The sequence below is a fragment of the Paramisgurnus dabryanus genome, chromosome 2, assembly GCF_030506205.2.
Source record: "Paramisgurnus dabryanus chromosome 2, PD_genome_1.1, whole genome shotgun sequence".
NCBI classification, from domain to species: Eukaryota; Metazoa; Chordata; class Actinopteri; order Cypriniformes; family Cobitidae; genus Paramisgurnus; species Paramisgurnus dabryanus.
Window position 1 is genome coordinate 50609360 of NC_133338.1, and position 20185 is coordinate 50629544.

At 39.3% G+C, this 20185-nt stretch overlaps 1 protein-coding gene across 1 annotated transcript in view; it reads right to left on the minus strand.

Annotated features, from left to right (window-relative positions):
• Window positions 1-2019: 2019 nt before the first annotated feature.
• LOC135743641 (adhesion G-protein coupled receptor G2-like) overlaps window positions 2020-20185 on the minus strand; it is a 115115-nt gene continuing 96949 nt past the window's right edge. The window contains exons 2-11 of the mRNA XM_065261414.1: window positions 16633-16771; window positions 12346-12462; window positions 12119-12235; window positions 11992-12031; window positions 11694-11791; window positions 11458-11576; window positions 5877-6145; window positions 5544-5649; window positions 2618-2898; window positions 2020-2191 (exon numbers count right to left, since the gene is read on the minus strand). Coding sequence (XP_065117486.1) covers window positions 2106-2191; window positions 2618-2898; window positions 5544-5649; window positions 5877-6145; window positions 11458-11576; window positions 11694-11791; window positions 11992-12031; window positions 12119-12235; window positions 12346-12462; window positions 16633-16692 — 1293 coding nt within the window. The 5' untranslated portion in view covers window positions 16693-16771 and the 3' untranslated portion in view covers window positions 2020-2105. The remainder of the gene's footprint in view (window positions 2192-2617; window positions 2899-5543; window positions 5650-5876; window positions 6146-11457; window positions 11577-11693; window positions 11792-11991; window positions 12032-12118; window positions 12236-12345; window positions 12463-16632; window positions 16772-20185) is intronic.

Genomic DNA, 20185 nt, shown 5'->3' on the forward strand with positions numbered 1-20185 from the left:
ATGTAATAAATAAATAAATATTAAAATTTAGGTTGTTAAAGCCCTTCACAACTTTTCAGCGAAGGGCGAGTCTTGACTTTCGCTTTAACCATTACACTATAGAATTGTCATTGACATGTGGGAACCACAACTCGAAATATGAATGATAAAATTAGGTTTATTAATATTTAGGTTATTTCTAAGTTAGCATTACGTAACTGCGTTTAACAGTTTGAATAGCATGGTATCTATAACTTTACAACAGGGATATATGCCTTTATTATTTAAATTTGATTACTTTCCTGTGAAAATGATGTTCATTATAATAGCTTGATAGATGCACTCACTTAAAGGATTAGTCCATTTTCTTAAAAGAAAAATCCAGATAATTTACTCACCACCATGTCATCCAAAATGTTGTTGTCTTTCTTTGTTCAGTCCAGAAGAAATTATGATTTTTGAGGAAAACATTGCAGGATTTTTCTCATTTTAATGGACTTTAATAGAGCCCAACATTTAATACTTAACTCAACACTTAACAGTTTTTTTCAACGGAGTTTCAAAGGACTCTAAACGATCCCAAACGAGGCATAAGGGTCTTATCTAGCGAAACGATTGTCATTTTTGACAATAAAAATAAAAAATATGCTCTTTTAAACCACAACTTTTCGTCTAGGTCCGGTCCAGCGCGACCTAACGTAAATGCGTAGTGATGTAGGGAGGTCACGTGTTACATTTATAAAACGCACATTTGCGGACCATTTTAAACAATAAACTGCCACAAAGACATTAATTAGTATCAGTTGACATACAACAACGTAAAAAAAACCCGTTAAGTGTTAAATGTTGGGCTCTATTAAAGTCCATTAAAATTAGAAAAATCCTGCAATGTTTTCCTCAAAAAACATAATTTCTTCTCGACTGAACAAAGAAAGACATCAACATTTTGGATGACATGGTGGTGAGTAAATTATCTGGATTTTTCTTTTAAGAAAATGGACTAATCCTTTAATCAAACTGCTAAACAATTTTATATGCTTGCTGATGCTATTCATTGCTCTTCTGTGTTCATCTCTAAACTGCAGTCCATCCACATCCATGTGTGTCCCAGTCATCAAGATGCTGTTGCAGTGTTCCTTAGATGTCATGTTTATTATGTATATTTAATGTTTTATATTGATTTTTTTTACTTTAAATGTTAAATTTGCCATGAAGGGCGGCAAGGTAGTTACATTTATGCTATTAAGGTTCTTTAACATGTACAACTTTTCTATTAAAAAACAAGCAACAAACATTTGTAAAGATGTATTTTTTATTTTCATCTTACAAATCTTTTGCTAACAGTAATATAGAAACGTGGTTGCAACAAGAGTTGTGTACGTGCTCATTTAATTAAGAATATGACATTTTAAAACAAAAACTAACAGCTAAGACTAGTACAATTGCTAACGGAAGAACAACCAAAACACCTTTTTAGATACACTCAATGAAGACTCTTTGTCTTTCATATGTCACTTTTTGATCACCATGTAAGCGAAAAGATGCTGTAAATCTACTAGGTGTTTTTGTGACAGTGTGTAGAGAATAGAAATACAAACAACCCGGTGACACAGCGCTCGACTTATGCTGGTGGAAGTAGAAATACGCAGCTTTGACTCAAAGCGGAAAATGTGTGATGTCATGTGAAAATTGATGTGCTTGTGCTGTGATCTTCATGTTGGTTTGTCGGCGACTAAATTCAACATCACAACATTCATATCATGAAAAACATGAAAAACATACCATTATTTACAATATTTATCAACATGTTTATATGTTGAGTAAACAGTAAGTCTAAAAAGGCAAATGAAAAGACATAAAAAATCACTTTGACTTTAAAAACTACAGAAATGAATGCACTAGAAGAAAAAGTCATGTATATAATAAAATATAATAAAATAAATGTTTTTAAATGTTGCAAAACAACACATGAACTTAGCATTAGCATTTTTTAATATTCAATAAAACAACCATAAACTGTGTAGTAAGTAATCCTTTTAAGTTTAAAAAAAACTTTAATGTTGTTTTTCTCCCTGTTATATTAAAAGTGATTTACTAAAACTTGTTTTGATTTAAGTGCTTTAAGGTTAGGTGTCAGTGGTTGTAGTCCTCTTTTCTTCTTGCTGTTTTTTAGTCCTCCCTGTCAGACACATCCACAGAAAGATGTAAAACCCTGCCAAAATGAACAAGAATGATCAAGTTGATGCGAGTTTCGGCCTGATATCCTGAGAACTGCACATATTATACGAGTTGGCAAATTCGTATGAATTTGTACGAAGTTAATCATGCAAAAACGTATGATAATCATAAAAAAAAACAATACGGATACCCCAACCCTAACCTCAACATCAAAGGGGTCAAAGCAAATCATACATAAATGTACGAACAGGGTCGTACCAATTGATACAAATTAGCCACCTTGTAAAATACATACGATTTGCCATGAAATAGCTTTGCATTCAGTCCAGCATCTTTCCAAGTTTCTAAGTAAGCTGCTAAGAATTAAAGTCTCCACTACATGCATAAATGCAAATGATTGAATGCATTAAAAACTGTGCAAAAAAGTTACCGAATATACTTTTGCTGTAGGTGAGCCTACCTTGTGTTGAGTTGAAGATGCAGAAGAGGTAGAGAATAAGATAGTTTGTATATCCAGAAGTGAAAAAGGCCAAACCCCACGTGGTCCCCAGCAGAGACATTAAACCAAGAACTGTGCTGGCATTCTTGAAAGTGGTTTTGCTCCTAGGTCTGTTGTCTGATTTTTGTAGCCTAAAGATTAATCTGGACACTACGATCAGGATTACGGAGTTGAACAGGAATACAAGGATAAAGTAGGAAATGTTCACAGTATAAAGGATGACACCATCTGTTGTCCAGCAGCTGTATTAAACAAAATAAACATGTTTCAGAGATGTGTGGTACTGAGTAAGTAAAAACAGTACAGTTTTAGGAAAAGTCAAATGTCAAAATTGTATTAATATTTACAGTATGAAGGCTCAAAATCGATTGGTTTATTAAGGAGAGGTGTGCGATGACTTTCATAAGTGATCGGACGCACAATCTTCACACAGGTCAAAAAAATCACCATAGACTTAACATTGTGAACAACTTTTAGGGCGCACTCACATTATCCAAACCAAACCAAACCATGCCCCAGCGCGATTGTCACCCCTCCCTACTCCCCCAGATGCACGCACTCACACTGTACTTGTATCGATCCGAGTCCGGGCGCGCTTTCGTCATTAAGATGCGATTGTTTTGAAAAAAGCAGGAAGTAAAGCACTCTCTTAACACTGGAACCCACCATATTGATAAGTCTGTGTTTTTTTTTTCGGAGTCGTTTGGTGCGCGATTACAGGCAGCCCTCTCACATGTCATCATATTGCTTAGTTCATCTGTCACGTGCGCAGCTCGGACATTCACGTAACCCCGCGGCGCGTATCAAAAGGTTTTTACGGAGGCAGATGAAGGTAGTGGTCGCGCAACTGACGTCTTCACCTTTTGAATCGCGCTCAGGCGCGAATGCGCTCACACCACAGCCTTCCGCGCCTGAGCCCAAGTGAACCGCGCTCCGGCCCACCTCTTCAACCCGGCCGCGGCGCGAATAACCAATCCGTGCTCGGGCGCGGAACAGAGCGATCACACTAGTCAAACAAACCAGGCTTTGGGGGTCAAACGCGCCCGAGCGCGGTTTGGTTTGGATAGTGTGAGTGCGCCCTAAAGGTCTATTGAATCTATGTAATGTCGTATTCATTCTATGTTGTGATGCTACAAAGGTTTCATCTTCATGTTTGGTTTCAATTTAAAGGTGATGGTGCGATGGTTAAAAAGGTCTAATTTCTATAATACTAAGAGAAAGTGTATCAAAGTTTAAAACTTAAAGACATAAGCTGTACTCCTGCGAGGGGTGTCACATCATGAGAAGATCTAGATTACAGATGGTTAACAGTCCCATTTGGTGCTCCTTCAGGTCACGAGAACCGACCAACCAAATACTGATTTGAGATTTTATTATTCTTTGTCTCATTCTGTGTATATAAGGTGGCTTGGCAAGAGACTCTGGGAAGTATTCTTTAGCAAGAATCTTCCCCACACTTTGGGTGTGTGTATTCAAACATCATGCAAGAAACCCTTAACAAGGATCTTCCTACACCATTTTAGGTGTATTATATTCATGATAGAAGTACTCTGTAGCCAGAGTGTCTATTGCCAGGTATGACTTTGTAACGTTTGCAACTGTTGATAATTTTAATTGGAATTGAATCATATTCTGTATTATATGATATTCTTTAAGCTGGAACCTGCCTGGTATAATAAATTGTTATAATTGATTCATTTTAATTCTTCAGAAATTGTATTGATTTATTTTAATTCTTTCAGAAATTATTATGACTAGTAGATTAGAAGGAGTCTGGTATTACCGTAAGATTATTCTGTCAGGATATGATCACACTGGTGTTTTGATGGTCGAATGGAGCATGGGGCACATTCATTAAAACTCTCAGATTTATGTCTATCACCTGCCTTAGCAAGTTGCATGAGCGCTAAACTAAAGTAACTATTTTTATGATCGGAGCAAGCATGGAGCGGCCAGACATAAAAATGAGTTTTCCCGGCAAACCTCTGACTAAGATCAGACTGTCAATTTTGTGTCCGTGAGATATACGCAACGGCCGGCGTTTACTCTGTGCGATACCGGGTCCCTAATGAACGAATAACTAAGACTATGGGAATTTATAAATAATCAAATATCTAAATTATGATCAACAGATAATTGGAATACACTAAATTCTTACTTTATTAAATTGGAGTCAGATTATAATTTAAATACAGAGGTCAAAAGAATTTTAATTAATCCTGATATGGAATTATTCTTCTAGAAGCGCTACGGACGGAAAGAACACGCAATCCCTTCACCACGCCATTGGGTACCTTCCTTGGGCCAATGGGTGGCGTCTTACAGTAAGAACATACCTCAGATTGTTCTTAGTTAAACTTTTCCCCAAATTACTTTAATACATTTGTTTTGAAGTTCACTTGTGCATATGTAGTGAAGTGTGTACTCCACTATTGAGACTTATTTGAATAAGGTATCTTGAGTGGAAATAATAATTCACATGTCAGTTCAGGGTACACATTCATCAGAAGATAGTCAAAAGGGGTCCATGGAAATTCAGGGCACAGGCCCTTATAAGTGTTTTACCGACCGTCCATGGTAAATTGGGGATACCCCTTATTTTTTTTTACATTTTGCATCATGCAAGGAAACATATTATTTGCATAGATCTGATAAATGTGGGCCGTATTATAACAGGTTTTTTTGAATGCGTGCATCATGCAAGGATGGAGATATTTGATTACGTGAATAGATCTGACCACTGTAATTTGAGCCATCACTTAACGAATTCTACATTATTTTACGTTCATATATCCATATATAACAAATTCTTTAGAACTGAAGAAATCCTTTTGACATTTGACATCCTTTTCTGTATCAAGTGCAAAATTGTAATGTGAGGACTTACAATGCATTTGTTTGATTGGTATCTGATAATGTGATACTTTTAGTACCATACACAGATCGACTGCTATGAACTAATAGCAAGCATCCAACAAGAAGAGCCGGGACTCCTGTCAAGAGGGAAAGATTACAAACTCAGCCACATTTCAAACTTCCAATTTGTGTTTAGAATCACCAACACTTCAGACAATAATCTAAATAAGCCCTACAGGTATGTGTTGTTGTTGAATTGTTGAATATCCTGTTAACAGACGCTGTAAAGCCTGTTTCTTGACGACTTCTTTACACACTAGACTACTGTTAATATTATAAGAAAAACATTGATTATATTTCTCACCCCATCCAATCAGAGAGAGCTTGACCATGTAGTGCTTGATGCGGATGTTGAAGACTCTGACCAGAAGAAGATAGAGGTGCAGAGCTTCAATGGCCATCCAGGTGAAACAACACAACAGACTGTAGTGTATCGTCACAGCAATAAACACACAAACTTCATTTATATTCAGTGTGGCGGCCCATTCACTGAGCATGAAGCTGATGTTGAGGTGAAACAGAGCAGCACTCAGAGACACATGGATGCTGGTGGACACTTCTTTCCTGGCATTACTGGAAAACACAGTAACCATTTTTACTGTTTATAAGACTCAATCATGTCCAAAAGCCTGACATTACAAATCTCTATTTAATAAAGACGCCCATGTTCTGTAAATGTTAACAAAATTAAACTTTTGTACAATATTTTTTTTGCAATAGTAATCATTTATATGCAAACTTAAAGTATTTTCTGCACTCTTTTCTACAACTTTTGTACGTTTTTTTTTTTTCTGAGAGTGTGTGTCACGGTGGGTAAATACACTGCTCTCTCTGTGTCTCGTGTATGGTGTTTACTCACCTGTGATGTCATGTGCTCGTTATCCCGATTCCCTTCACCTGTGTTGATTGTCTCACTCCAGCTGCTCATCATTACAGACTCTCCATATAAACTCACTCTGCTCTCTGTTCCTCGTCAGATCCTCACTCTTTGTTTGGCCTCCGTGTCTCTCTGGATTGTTTGTACAGCGTATGTGGATTGTATCGTGTCGTCTTCGTGTTGGATGTTCTGGTCTCTGTTCCTGGGTTTTACTCCACTTCAGACCTACACCACCAACGACCTGCACAACCACCATCACCCGCTTTACCACCGTAGTCCTTCGAGCACCATTACCACCATCCGGACATTGTGTTTGCTTACGTCCCTGTGTTTGTCTACATCTTTAAATAAATCTGTGTTATTTTTCCTGCAAGTGCTTCCAGCGTGTTCTATCGTTACAGAAGGATCTGACCAGAAATGGAAGCAGCGGGAAATCACTCCCCATCTCCTCTCGAGGAATTTCTCCAGCGGGCGGTTCAGAGGATGGACCGTCAGGATAAAGTTATAGAGGAGATGGGTCGAGCAGTCCAAGTAATGGTGACGAAGGTGTCCGAGCTGACCCTACAACAACAACAACAACTACCTCCCACTGCGCCTCCCACACCCCCAGCTACATCTTCTTCACCAGAGGGCGCCTCTCAGTCCGAGCCCAGACTTCCCATTCCGGACAAATACGCGGGTGAGCCGAGTTTTTGCCGCACATTTTTGTCTCACTGTTCTCTCCATTTTGCTTTACAACCCAGAACTTTTTCCAACGAACAAACCAAGGTGGCGTTCGTGCTCTCTCTCCTGACTGGGAAGGCTGCCCTCTGGGGGACGGCGGTGTGGGAGAACCGTGACGACTGCTGTTCTTCGTTCTCCGCCCTATCCGATGAGATGAAGAGGGTTTTTGATCGCTCCGTCGCCGGGAAGGAAGCCGCGAGACGCCTCTCAGAGCTCCGTCAGGAGGACAAGACCGTCTCTGATTACGCGATCGAGTTTCGCACCCTGGCGGCGGAGTGTAGGTGGAACGAAGAAGCGCAGTGGGATCATTTCCTGCATGGGCTGGCTGACCGCATCCAACAAGAAATCCATGTGGTGGATCTACCCACGTCCCTGAATGCTCTCATCGACCTGGCCATAAGGGTCGACGCCCGACTCAGCAAAGCAGCACGCCGGAGAGCTACCACGCCGTTACCCGTAAGACTGGATCATCTCCAGACCAGCCACAGCGGTGCGGTCTGCCCCTCCAACGATCTCGAGCCCATGCAGGTGGGTCGAGCTCGGCTTTCCCGGGAGGAGAAGCTCCGGCGGAGATCCCTGGGATTGTGCTTATACTGCGGTAAAGCCGGGCACCAGATCCATCAGTGCCCGGTAAAAGACCAAGGGGTGTCACAAGTCTTGTCTTTTGTCTGCGTGTCTAACTGTTTCTGAGTCTGTGTTTCAGGGGGAAGCAGTGGATTTATCTAACGTGCCCGCAGAGTACCATGACCTGAAGGAAGTGTTCAGTAAGTCGCGGGCTGATTCTCTACCTCCTCACCGTCCCTATGACTGTGCTATAGAGTTACTTCCCGGTACTTTTCCGCCTAAAGGCAAGTTATACTCTTTATCTGTTCCAGAGATGAAGGCCATGGAGAAATACATTTCTGATTCTCTAGCAACGGGGTTCATTCGTCCTTCCTCTTCTCCAGCGGGGGCGGGGTTCTTTTTTGTGGGGAAGAAGGATGGATCCTTGCGACCTTGTATTGATTACCGAGGGTTGAACAACATTACGGTAAAGAATACGTATCCTTTGCCGTTAATGTCTTCAGCTTTCGAGAGGTTGCAAGGAGCGTCCGTCTTCACTAAATTGGACTTACGTAATCAGGGAGGGGGATGAATGGAAGACTGCTTTTAACACCCCTCGTGGCCATTTTGAGTACTGCGTCATGCCTTTGGGATTGACGAACTCGCCAGCGGTCTTCCAAGCACTCGTTAATGACGTGTTGCGAGACATGATAGATCAGTTCATATATGTCTACCTGGATGACATATTGATTTTTTCGTCGTCTCTCCAGGAACATGTGCAACACGTACAACGAGTGCTTCTGCGGTTGCTAGAGAATGGGCTTTTTGTCAAGGCGGAAAAATGCGTTTTTCATGCACAGTCTGTTTCTTTTTTAGGACACATCATTTCGACTGAGGGTGTCCGCATGGATCCTGATAAGGTTAAGGCTGTGGTGAATTGGCCATCCCCAGATTCTCGCAAGGCCCTGCAGAGATTTCTGGGGTTCGGCAATTTTTATAGGCGATTCATTCGCAATTTCAGCCAACTAGCCGCTCCTCTGACTGCCTTGACCTCCCCTAGTACTGCATTCAGGTGGTCAGACGCAGCCGAGGCTGCGTTTGCCAAAATCAAGAGCTGCTTCGTTTCAGCTCCCATTCTCGTGTCCCCTGATCGCACACGCCAGTTCATAGTGGAGGTCAATGCATCAGAGGTGGGGGTAGGAGCAGTGCTTTCCCAGCGCACACCTTCAGACGGAAAGGTTCACCCTTGCGCGTTTTTGTCTCATCGGTTATCCCCGGCGGAAAGTAATTATGACATTGGTAACAGAGTTATTGGCAGTCAAACTGGCTTTGGAGGAATGGCGTCAATGGTTAGAAGGTTCGGGTGTACCTTTTATCGTTTGGACCGACCACAAGAACCTCGAATACATTAAAACTTCCAAAAGACTTAACTCCAGGCAGGCTCGGTGGGCTTTATTTTTCGGACGTTTCGATTTTACTCTTTCATACCGTCCGGGTTCCAAAAACATCAAACCCGATGCTTTGTCTCGACTTTTTGAGCGTTCCGGTCGCACTTCTACTCCCGAGCGTATTTTACCGGAGACTCTATTCATCTCCGCGCTCAGATGGGAGGTCGAATCGAAGGTTTTGACAGCCTTAGAAGGGGTAACGCCCCCGTCTCGTTGCCCACCGAACCGCTTATTTGTGCCGGAGAAGTTACGGTCCAACGTAATCCAGTGGGCTCATTGTTCCAAGGTAGCTTGTAATCCAGGGGTGAGTCGCACTAAGTTTTTAGTCAAACAACGATTCTGGTGGCCGGGTATGGCTCGTGACATTCACGATTTTGTTTTGGCTTGCTCGGTGTGTGCCACTGGTAAGACTTCTAATCGCCCCCCTGACGGGTTACTTTTACCGCTGCCAGTCCCTTCGAGACCCTGGTCCCACATTGCGCTAGATTTTATTACCGCCCTCCCACCCTCCCAGGGTAATACGGTGATTTTAACCGTAGTGGACCGATTCTCGAAGGCGACTCATTTCATCCCCTTGCCCAAATTACCGTCAGCCAAGGAGACACCGGTCACTGTCGTAGACCACGTCTTCCGGTTACATGGCCTTCCGACAGACGTGGTCTCCGACAGGGGTCCCCAATTTGTGTCCAAATTTTGGAGAGAATTTTGTAAGTTGTTAGGAGCGACTGTTAGTCTGTCCTCCGGGTTTCATCCCCAGAGCAATGGTCAGACCGAGCGAGCCAACCAAGATGTGGAAAGAGTGTTACGATGTTTGGCCTCCAAGAATCCTTCGTCCTGGAGCCAAATACGCACACAATTCGTTGCCAGTGTCATCTACGGGCCTATCTCCGTTTGAATGTAGTCTAGGTTACCAGCCACCTAATTTTCCCAGTCTGGAATCCGAGATTGCGGTTCCCTCCGCTCACGCCTATGTCCAGAGGTGTCACCGCACCTGGACTAGAGCTCGTGAAGCTCTACTCCGGGTGGGGGCGCGCACCAAGGCTAAAGCCGATCGCCACCGGTCTAAGCCTCCCGTATACGTCGTCGGTCAAAAAGTGTGGCTTTCTACTCAGAACATTCCGATGCGTTCCATCTCGAACAAACTTGCTCTCAAATTTATTGGCCCGTTTGCTGTTGCCAAGATTATTAACCCGGTGACAGTTCGCCTTAACCTCCCTCCTGCGTACAGGAGAATTCATCCTGCGTTTCACATCTCTAAAATTAAACCAGTTTTTCGTTCACGACTTAACCCGCCAGTCCCGGTTCCCCCCCGCCTCGTCTCGTAGCAGGGGAACCCACCTATTCGGTGAATCGTATTCTGGACTCTAGGCGGAGGGGACGCGGATTTCAGTACTTGGTGGACTGGGAAGGTTACGGTCCGGAGGAGAGAAGTTGGGTACCTGCTCGGGACATACTGGATCACTCCCTTATTGATGATTACCATCAACAGGTACAGCAGGCTAGGAACGTCAGGTGACGTCCTAGGGGAGGGGGTACTGTCACGGTGGGTAAATACACTGCTCTCTCTGTGTCTCGTGTATGGTGTTTACTCACCTGTGATGTCATGTGCTCGTTATCCCGATTCCCTTCACCTGTGTTGATTGTCTCACTCCAGCTGCTCATCATTACAGACTCTCCATATAAACTCACTCTGCTCTCTGTTCCTCGTCAGATTCTCACTCTTTGTTTGGCCTCCGTGTTTCTCTGGATTGTTTGTACAGCGTATGTGGATTGTATCGTGTCGTCTTCGTGTTGGATGTTCCGGTCTCTGTTCCTGGGTTTTACTCCACTTCAGACCTACACCACCAACGACCTGCACAACCACCATCACCCGCTTTACCACCGTAGTCCTTCGAGCACCATTACCACCATCCGGACATTGTGTTTGCTTACTTCCCTGTGTTTGTCTACATCTTTAAATAAATCTGTGTTATTTTTCCTGCATCTGCTTCCAGCGTGTTCTATCGTTACAGTGTGTAGTGGTCTTAGACTTTTGGAAACCACTGCATTACTACATAAATAAAAATTACACTGTGGCTTTGGTTCCCTTTCAGTCGGTCACTACGACGTCACGTCGTGACCGACGAATTGGGACGTGACGTCTCCGTTCCCTCCTTCAGGGAACGAGGGTTACATCCGTAACCGAGACGATTTTTCACATACATACATTTACTTTGGATGTAGCTCACTCATGTAAGTAATAATGTGAATCAGAGATCAGGTCGATATTTAATTGAAAACATAAGGAACTGCACCTGTTGACAATATAGGACAATATGGAGAAAGCAGAAAATACGGCAGACAGACTGCAGCCTATATAGCTGATGTATGACATGATTTCCCACTGTTGTTCATCAATGTCCTTTATATCAATCTGTTGAGAGTGAATGGAGCACAAAGAGCATTGTAATGTTTATGAGGATGATATAAATCAATGAATAATTCCATCATTATTTAATGCATCAAATAGAAAGTCACTATAGGTTCTCACCATAAGCACAGCAAATGCAGTCATATGATTACAAGAACAATTCACAACATTATCACTGATCGGTTTGGTGATACACCCGTCATTTTTCCAGGTGTTGTCTTTTGAGTGACATGAAACAAACAAAAAACAACATATATTCAATTTTATCAGCATAAAATGGCAAAAACTGTCTACTGTACAGAATAAAATGCTTATTCAGAAAGATACCAGCATGCAGTTTTTAATAAATGACACAAAGGTGAGTGAGTGAATGATGATTATTTATTTTTGGTGAAATAATGGTTTTACTCCAACCTACTTTCCTCATCATAGAACTGACAGGAATATGTGGCATTGTCCTATCATCAAAACACAAAAAAATAGTATTTTTTGTATGTTTGTAAATGTTGATAACATGTGAAAAGTGTTGTTAGAGTTACACTTACAGTTGTCTTATTGACTGGGAACTGTATTATAAGTCGATTGGTCAAATTCACAATGTCATGCCCAGGAACTTCAATCCGTACGACTTTAGATATTATAGTCGCATTTTCCAGTCCAAGCTGTTGAAATTACAACATTTACATAAAACAACAGGCAGATTTATATAAGAAACAGAGTTACTTGAAATAGTTTACGCTCAGCAGAACAATAAAGAAATAAAATGACTCACAGTGAATTGCTCATTTGAATCATAGACAACTACACCGACTCTGCGCTCTGCGTCTGAAATATTTAGGAAAGACTCCTCTGGGATCCATATATTTGGTGCGTCAGTATCATTAAAACGCTTAAATGGAAAATAAAAATGGAAATTGCAACAAATTAGATTAAACAGTATGCTGTTAGATTTTTACAACTTTGTGTTCTAAATACAATTGTTTAGTAAGTCTGTAGCCTACAGCTTTTGCGTTTATTATGATGTGATGTCAACAGTCTTTTTCAGTGTAGGGAAAGTTACTTCCAAAGTGTAATACATTATATGTTACAAATTACTGTCATTTGAAAGTAATTAGTTACATTACAATATTACTGTCTCTGAACTGTAATGAATTACACTACTTTTGCGTTACTTTTGAGTTACTTTCATCAAAATAACAGAAGTATGACTAGGCATTATAAAATGTTTAAAGCAACACTATGTAGTTTTTTACCTTTAAATAATGTCTCTAAAATTATTTCAGTCATAGAACAACTGTTAACTGGACAAATTGTACACTGTAAAAAATCCAATTAATGAAATGTTGGACGGGCAAAAATATATAAGTTAAACCAATTTTTTTGTTTGAGCTAGTTGAGAAGACATATTATTTTAAGTCTAGATAAATCTGTGTTTAAAACATTAAATTAATGGTTATTTTCAAATCCAGTCAACATTCAGAATGGCTAGTGTTGACTGAACTAATTAAGACAAATCAGGTAAATATGTGGACTTATGACAGCTTTGTTTCCTGACGACAAAATGCTCCTAATATTACTGTTATTTGGTCACAAAATGTAATTGTAAGAGTTGTTCAGGCGTGAATGTATGTGCTTAAAGTTTAAATTTGCGGTCGGTTAATAAAGATAGCGTCTATTTAAAAATGTGCTCGGACACTTTCGGACGGAGATTAGCTCCATATGAGCTCTATATTAGCTTCAGAAAATCACCGGCACTTAAGCACTCACAGCCCGCCCAGTGCAGCCTCGCCTCAGCAAGCGCATCAGAAATCGACTGCTGGCTCTGATATCTCTGTGGCGTTTAAACGTGATTTAATTCATTTTAATTTCTCATACTTAACAATGAAAGGGTTATGTTTTAAATCATATTTTAGGATTGCACTTAATTGATATCGCTGTTGAGTGATGTTTCATATCTTTTACATTCGTTATAACCGGACTGCATGCGGATTTGAACTTCAGAGCTGAAGGAGCGGGTGGAGAAATAGTCCCAATATTTTTACAACCTTAAATAAAACTTCTAAATATACCCGTGTGTGTACCCGTGTGCGCGCGTTTGCACGTGACCCGCTCGCACGCGTGTGTGTATGTACAGTATGTGCGTGAGTTTTTAATTTAAAATGTCTTAACTCGGAAGGATCTGGATCACAGGTCATTTCATCTGAGATCAATCCGCACCTAACAGCCAGAATCACTTACTGATTCACATGACACAAGTCATCAGCCGTTTCCTCAAGTTCACTTCAGGTAAGTGGTTGTAAATAAATGTTAATTTTACACTATATTAATTGGCAAAGACGCAAATACTCGACGTTTTTGTAAAGATATAAGTTATATAAAGTGGTGTGTTATGTTATGTGTCCAAGTTAAAGTGGAGCTATTTTAGTTAAGATTACCGGACAGGGTTTATTACTCCGTCTTAATTATAATTGGGACATTTTTACAAACAAACCTTATAAAATGCAATACTGGCGTGCATTTTGAGACAAAACAATAGCACTCATATGTTAAGAGATGTCAGTATTTTAGTCAGTGATAAGCCCTGTCCGGGAAAACCGCCCAATAGTGTTTAATTCAATTACGTGTGATGTCTGAGGGAAATTTGGCAATTTTAGGGTATAAAGTCTTTCACCATCAAGCTTTATTATATTAAACATGTATTTATGTATGTGTGTGTGTATTTATATTCCTCTGTTTATCAAACCAGAGCAGTGATGATGTGGAGAGGCAGACCAGAGGGATGGCGAAAGAAGTTCTCCTAAATGGCCCTTCAGATGTTCTGACTGACTTTGGAGTGCTTTTGGACTGTTTTATGCCTTCTATTTAGAGAAGACTTAATTCTGTATGTTCAGTCTGAATGATAAGTGAATAAAGCTTTTGTTTTTATGTGACTGAAGTTAATTATTTGTTAACAACACCAGCATAAATTATTTGATAAATAATTTAAAAAAGTCTTTGCTGTAAGTTTTTAAAGACTCAACTGATTAAAAAATTTTAGTTTAATGAGCTATAAAGCTAGTTGAGCAAACATACTTTTTTATATTTGAGTCAAAATTGGGCCAACTAAAAAACATCAATCCAGGTAACACTTTGAAGTCAGAAATTGAGTGAACGTAAAATTTCTGTGGAACTAGTTACTAAAAAATAATTGAGCCAACAATTTATTTTTTACAGTGTACTGTTGCTGCAACCTGAGCAGCCTCCTAGCTGCTACAAGCACACTCTGAAAGTGGCGGTGGAGGGTAGAGCACACAGCCCTGCCCCTCCCCCTGCCTGCAGAAGAGTGTCTGATACCAGGCACTGTTGCGCTTTTCAACCACATGGGGGAGCTGTAAGTCATTTTTACATGGAAACTACATAGTGTTGCTTTAAATGTAGTTTATTGCTGCTTATAAATCTAGACGATATGTGTTGGCCCTCGAGCTTTGAATAGGCACATTGAAGACTTATGGCAAAATACAGTAACAATCACTGTCAGAATCATAAACATAGACAAAATTATGGTACACATACCAAACACAATAGAGCTAGAGCCCACTATAATGCAACCTATAGCCTAATAACATGGCGAGACCTCTTTTCATTTCTATTCTTTAATTCACTTTAATTCAGATTCACAGCACAAACCTGACATGCATTGGGTTGACACAACTTATCAAAAAGTGCTATTGGAGGATTAGACCTCAAAGAATACAGCTCATTTCAGTACAATGTAAGGATTACATGTAGGCTAACATATAATTGCTTAATAAAACACAGACAAACATAGGGAACACTGCTTTTTGCCAAACAATGAATATAGGCTCCCATACAAAGGCTGGTAAAAACTTTAAACAGTGATGTTTACATGTACTATTTAGATAACCATGTTTAAGTCTACACTAATGTTACGTTGTAGTTTAGGTTGCTGTTTGTAATAAAACTGTATATAGCAAAGGAATAGCCTAGCAATCTATTATGTATATGGACTGTAACCATAGCAACGTTAGCTTATCTTGTCATTGTTGGTGTTGATATGGATTTTACTGGCAAGCTTTTTACTTCTGAGGTTCAAGCAGCATGGGAGACCGATAGAAACTTTCTGTTGATTTTACTTAGTGCTCTCATTCGCAGAATTATGTGTGTGCGGCACTACCGGACCTGATTGCGACAACTTTAGTCAATGCTTATAAAGCCGCGGACTTTCCACAAAACGTTATTTTACCCGCAGCTTTTTCCTGTGTGGATGCTGGTTGCGCGGCATTGGTAAAAAAAAAGACTAAAAATAACACGGTCTAATTTTGCACTGTTGTAACGTGCAATGCACAAAAAGCACTATTTGCGCAACAATCAATTCGCGCCTTTCACGTGAACTAGACGCACGAATGAGCCAGAAACGTGTCTTCCGCAGAAAACGCCTCATTCGCGCCGCAGGACCTCCAGACGCGCGTCAACGCGTCTTCACATTGACATCAATCGCTCTTCATGCCTCTACCGCGATTGGTGTAAACGCAGCATAACTGTGGGTTTACCCCAAACGCGAACCGTGCAATCGCATCGCATTGCTCGCTCTAGATTACTCGCGGGGTTTAACTTCATGTCATGCGAATTTTTCGATCGAGTTGAATATTTTCAACTTGGGCGAAGACGCGTTTGAGGCAAATAGCGTGTGTTTTCACGGAAATGCGCCACCCATATCGCATCATTCGCATCGCCCCACGCGAGGACGCATCTGATCGCGTCTTTGCATTGACTTCGTATATAATCTACTCGCGCAAATCGTTGAACTCGCATCTGGTGTAAACCCACAGTCAGCCTGTAACGAGTAAAATATTACCAAAATGTTATTAGTAATGCGTAATATTACTGCGTTACAGCAAAAACTAATATATATTTATATATATATATATATATATATATATATATATACCATTTCTGTAATATATTATATTTTGTAATGCGTTACTCCCAACACTGGCCCTGTTTTAAGCTGTGTTTTTAGTCTCTTTACAGTATTTTGAGAATGTGGGAAGATTCTTACCTCTGCTGCATTCATTGGAACAAAACCATCTGCCGTACTGTTTATTATAACAACATTCATTTTAAAAAGCCCCTCAAATGTGTAGATGCTGTTCTTGTCTGCACAGTTTGTAATGTTAAGTATGATTTCTTTTTCCTTTCTGCATAATGATAATATAAAATCAATAGAATTAAAACAAGTCAACACCAGGTTCATCACATATATTTAAATATTTAAAAACAGTTGACATTTACCTGTTGTATTTTAAGCAAGTGTTATTGTTGCTGCTTTGATGCTCCGAGTGATCATGTTTATGGCAGCAGTTATTTATTTTTCTATTTTCCTTGATGTCTTGTAAGTCTCTTTTAAAATATATTTTACAGAATTTTTTTTCTGCAAAAGATAATGTTGTGACCAAAAAGCCGCAATGTATCAAATACTGATTTATTTCAGTCAAAAACACATAAATAAAGTAATAAAATATGACTTAATTGATGAAAAGCACGATATGAAAAGACTTGCTGATGACACAGCTAATGGTCATTGGTCCGGAAAAGTAATCTGATAATTTCTTAATTCTAAAAAGTTCACTGCCTATACTGAACAAAAAATGTTCCACTAGACTAAGATTAAGACATCACACCATTTACTAATAAGCTAATCCTTTTCAAGTAATAAACAGTTCACCATCATTGATTCTCCTTATAAACATCATTTAAATGCATTTATTGGTATTTCAGTTGCTATTTCATCCACAAAAATATATGCAAATGTGATCTCTGTCCTGCTGACATTTGTGGTCACTTGAAGCCAGGGCCGGCCTTTGGGGTTATGGGGCCCTAGGCGAGACCATAAAAAATAGGCCCTACAATTTATATATTTATATGTAGAAATTTTTATTAAGTGCAACATATTAAGCAATGTTGTTATAGCGCAACAACTGTAATGCAACAGAACCACATTACTGTATGTAAATCCAAATATCATGGATATTAATACAGAATTATTACTAAAAGGTGATCTAATATTCTGTATACTGTTTTTGAATCTTTCTATAGTATATTTTTTAGTGTCTAAGAATTTTACTACAGTTTACTACAGTAAATGATAAAGTATAATAGTCTTTTTTTCATGTGGGTGTAAGGGTTTTGTCTTGTGTTTTGTTTGTTTTGTAATTAGGTCTTTTATTTTGATATCCTGTTCTGTTTTCAGTCTTTTATTTTGAAATCTGGTCATGTCATGCTTCACTTTCCACTTCACTTGCCTGTTTTTTGGATTACGTTTTTGGATTGCCCTTTTGGATTTGTTTGCTTGCCTTCAGGCATTTTACAATAAAACCTCTTGCATTTGGATTCGTCTCTCTCCCGCTTGTGTAAGCAGCCCACGTTACAGTGTGTCAATTTAGAAAGGGTAATGGACATTTTTCTTATGTTTTTAAATTAGCATAGGCATTAAACAATGTAATACAGAACATACCTTTACATTGTGATCGATTTTCTGCGTGTGCTTTTGTCCTGTTCTTTGCAGCTTCTGAAAGGCACAGTTTTAATGCCATAGTTTACCAAAGCCACCACCACAACCTCACTAAAATAAGCCTTGTTTTTATCTTTATAGAAATATGTAACGTAAACATTACGTTGTTATACAACACTGAATTACCCATAATCCCAAAAGTTTTATTTCCAAACATGCGCAATGAGACACATTTCCGCAATCGCATCATTAACAGTAACATGCAAATTAACCCACTCTGTTCTTATTTTGTAATGTTTACATCTTTATATGCTAATGTTTTGTATTTATTGTCATTTTACTGTCAATTGTTGTGTGGAGAATCTATCCTGTTATTAAATCCCTTTGGGTTTTTTAACCCACCGTCTTTGTGATCCCCAGTCACGCTCTGATATTATTTTGGGGATTGCCGCCTGGATTTGGCCTACCCAAATTCAAGAGCTTCCCATACCCACATGCAGAGGTGTACATACAAAAGTTTGGTATCATTTTACAGGAAACCCTTTCATATTACATAAAACACTGTTGAAAGTGCTAAACATGGTTGTATTTGTTGTCAGTCCTCTAATAAACACAAAAATAAAAAAAAATTTTTTCTAAAGTCTGTATTTGAAAGTGTATAACTCTGGCCATGAGTGGTCCCTAAACGTACAGACCCAGTTTTGTTGGATTCCAGCAAATGTCAGCTTACAGTTGGAAAAGGAATTTTTTCTCTATCATAATCTATGCAAAAGTTATTTTACTCCAACTGAAGGGAGGAATAATACCATTTTTGCATTCAATTTCTGCCTAAAAACATTTGAAGTGTTCTCATAACCACATACAGTGAAATAAATGCAATATCTTTATATCATTTTAAAGAAAACCCTTTGAAGTTACATAAAAAGCTGCTGTTTGTGACAAATATTGTTATTTATGTTGTTTTTCATATGATGAACCACCAACTTTTCTTTTTTATGTTGTAAACACTGTCTTTGAAAGTGAATAACTCTGGTTCTGTGTGCTCTAGCAGACTGCAGACATTTCTTTTTTTTACCAGCAGCAGACAGTAAACTGTCACGGTGGATCCGTGTCATGTTTTGTGTCTGTTACATTTGTCGTCACCTGGACATTTATCACCTGATTCATTCCACCTGTGTGTCATCAGTCTGTGTGTATTTATACCTGTGTTTGTGTCACATTCCCCGCCGGATCATTGTCGTTACTACCATGTTTATATCCTGTTCCATGTTTATCTGTTCCTGTGTTTTACCTACCTGCCGTGTTTTGATTATCGTGTTTTGTTTCTACTTATGTATTAAATGTTATTTATTTCAACACAAACTCTGCACTTGCGTCCTCATTCCTGTATCAAGTAATGACAGTAAACATCCAAAAAAAGAATGATCTCTTTAGCATGTCACATTCAAAAGTTATTCTTATTTTACTGAAGGGTGGGAAAATTAATTTTTCATATAAAAATACTGTGTTTTGTTTTGCACATATAATAAATAGCAAGGGATTATTAATGCACACAACCAAAGAAAATGCTGTGAATGGACTCAATTTTTAGAGTAGGACCTAAGATAAAAGATGGTGTAGCATTTGTGGCTATCTGTGCTATCTGAGGCAGTTCACACTCAAGTTTCACATATGTTTACAAAAGACAATTGTTATACCTCATTATTCATTCGACGATTGTTGGAAATGTGATGATAATAGAACAAAAATATTCTGAGAGTTAGGGCATTCATTTGATATAAGACTTGCCCATGTTTTTAGTGTCTAAGAATTTTACTACAGTTTACTACAGTAAATTATATAGTATAATAGTATTTTTTCATGTGGTTGTAAGGGTTTTGTCTTGTGTTTTGTTTGTTTTGTTATTAGGTCTTTTATTTTGTAATCCTGTTCTGTTTTCAGTCTTTTATTTTGAAATCTGGTCATGTCATGCTTCACTTTCCACTTCCTGTTAATCCGTATAAAGCCACTTCAATCTGTACATCTCACTGCGAAGTATTGCCAGAGTAACTCCTGCATACCAAGTGTTTCCATAGTTCTGTCTTGTTCCTGTCTTGCTTTG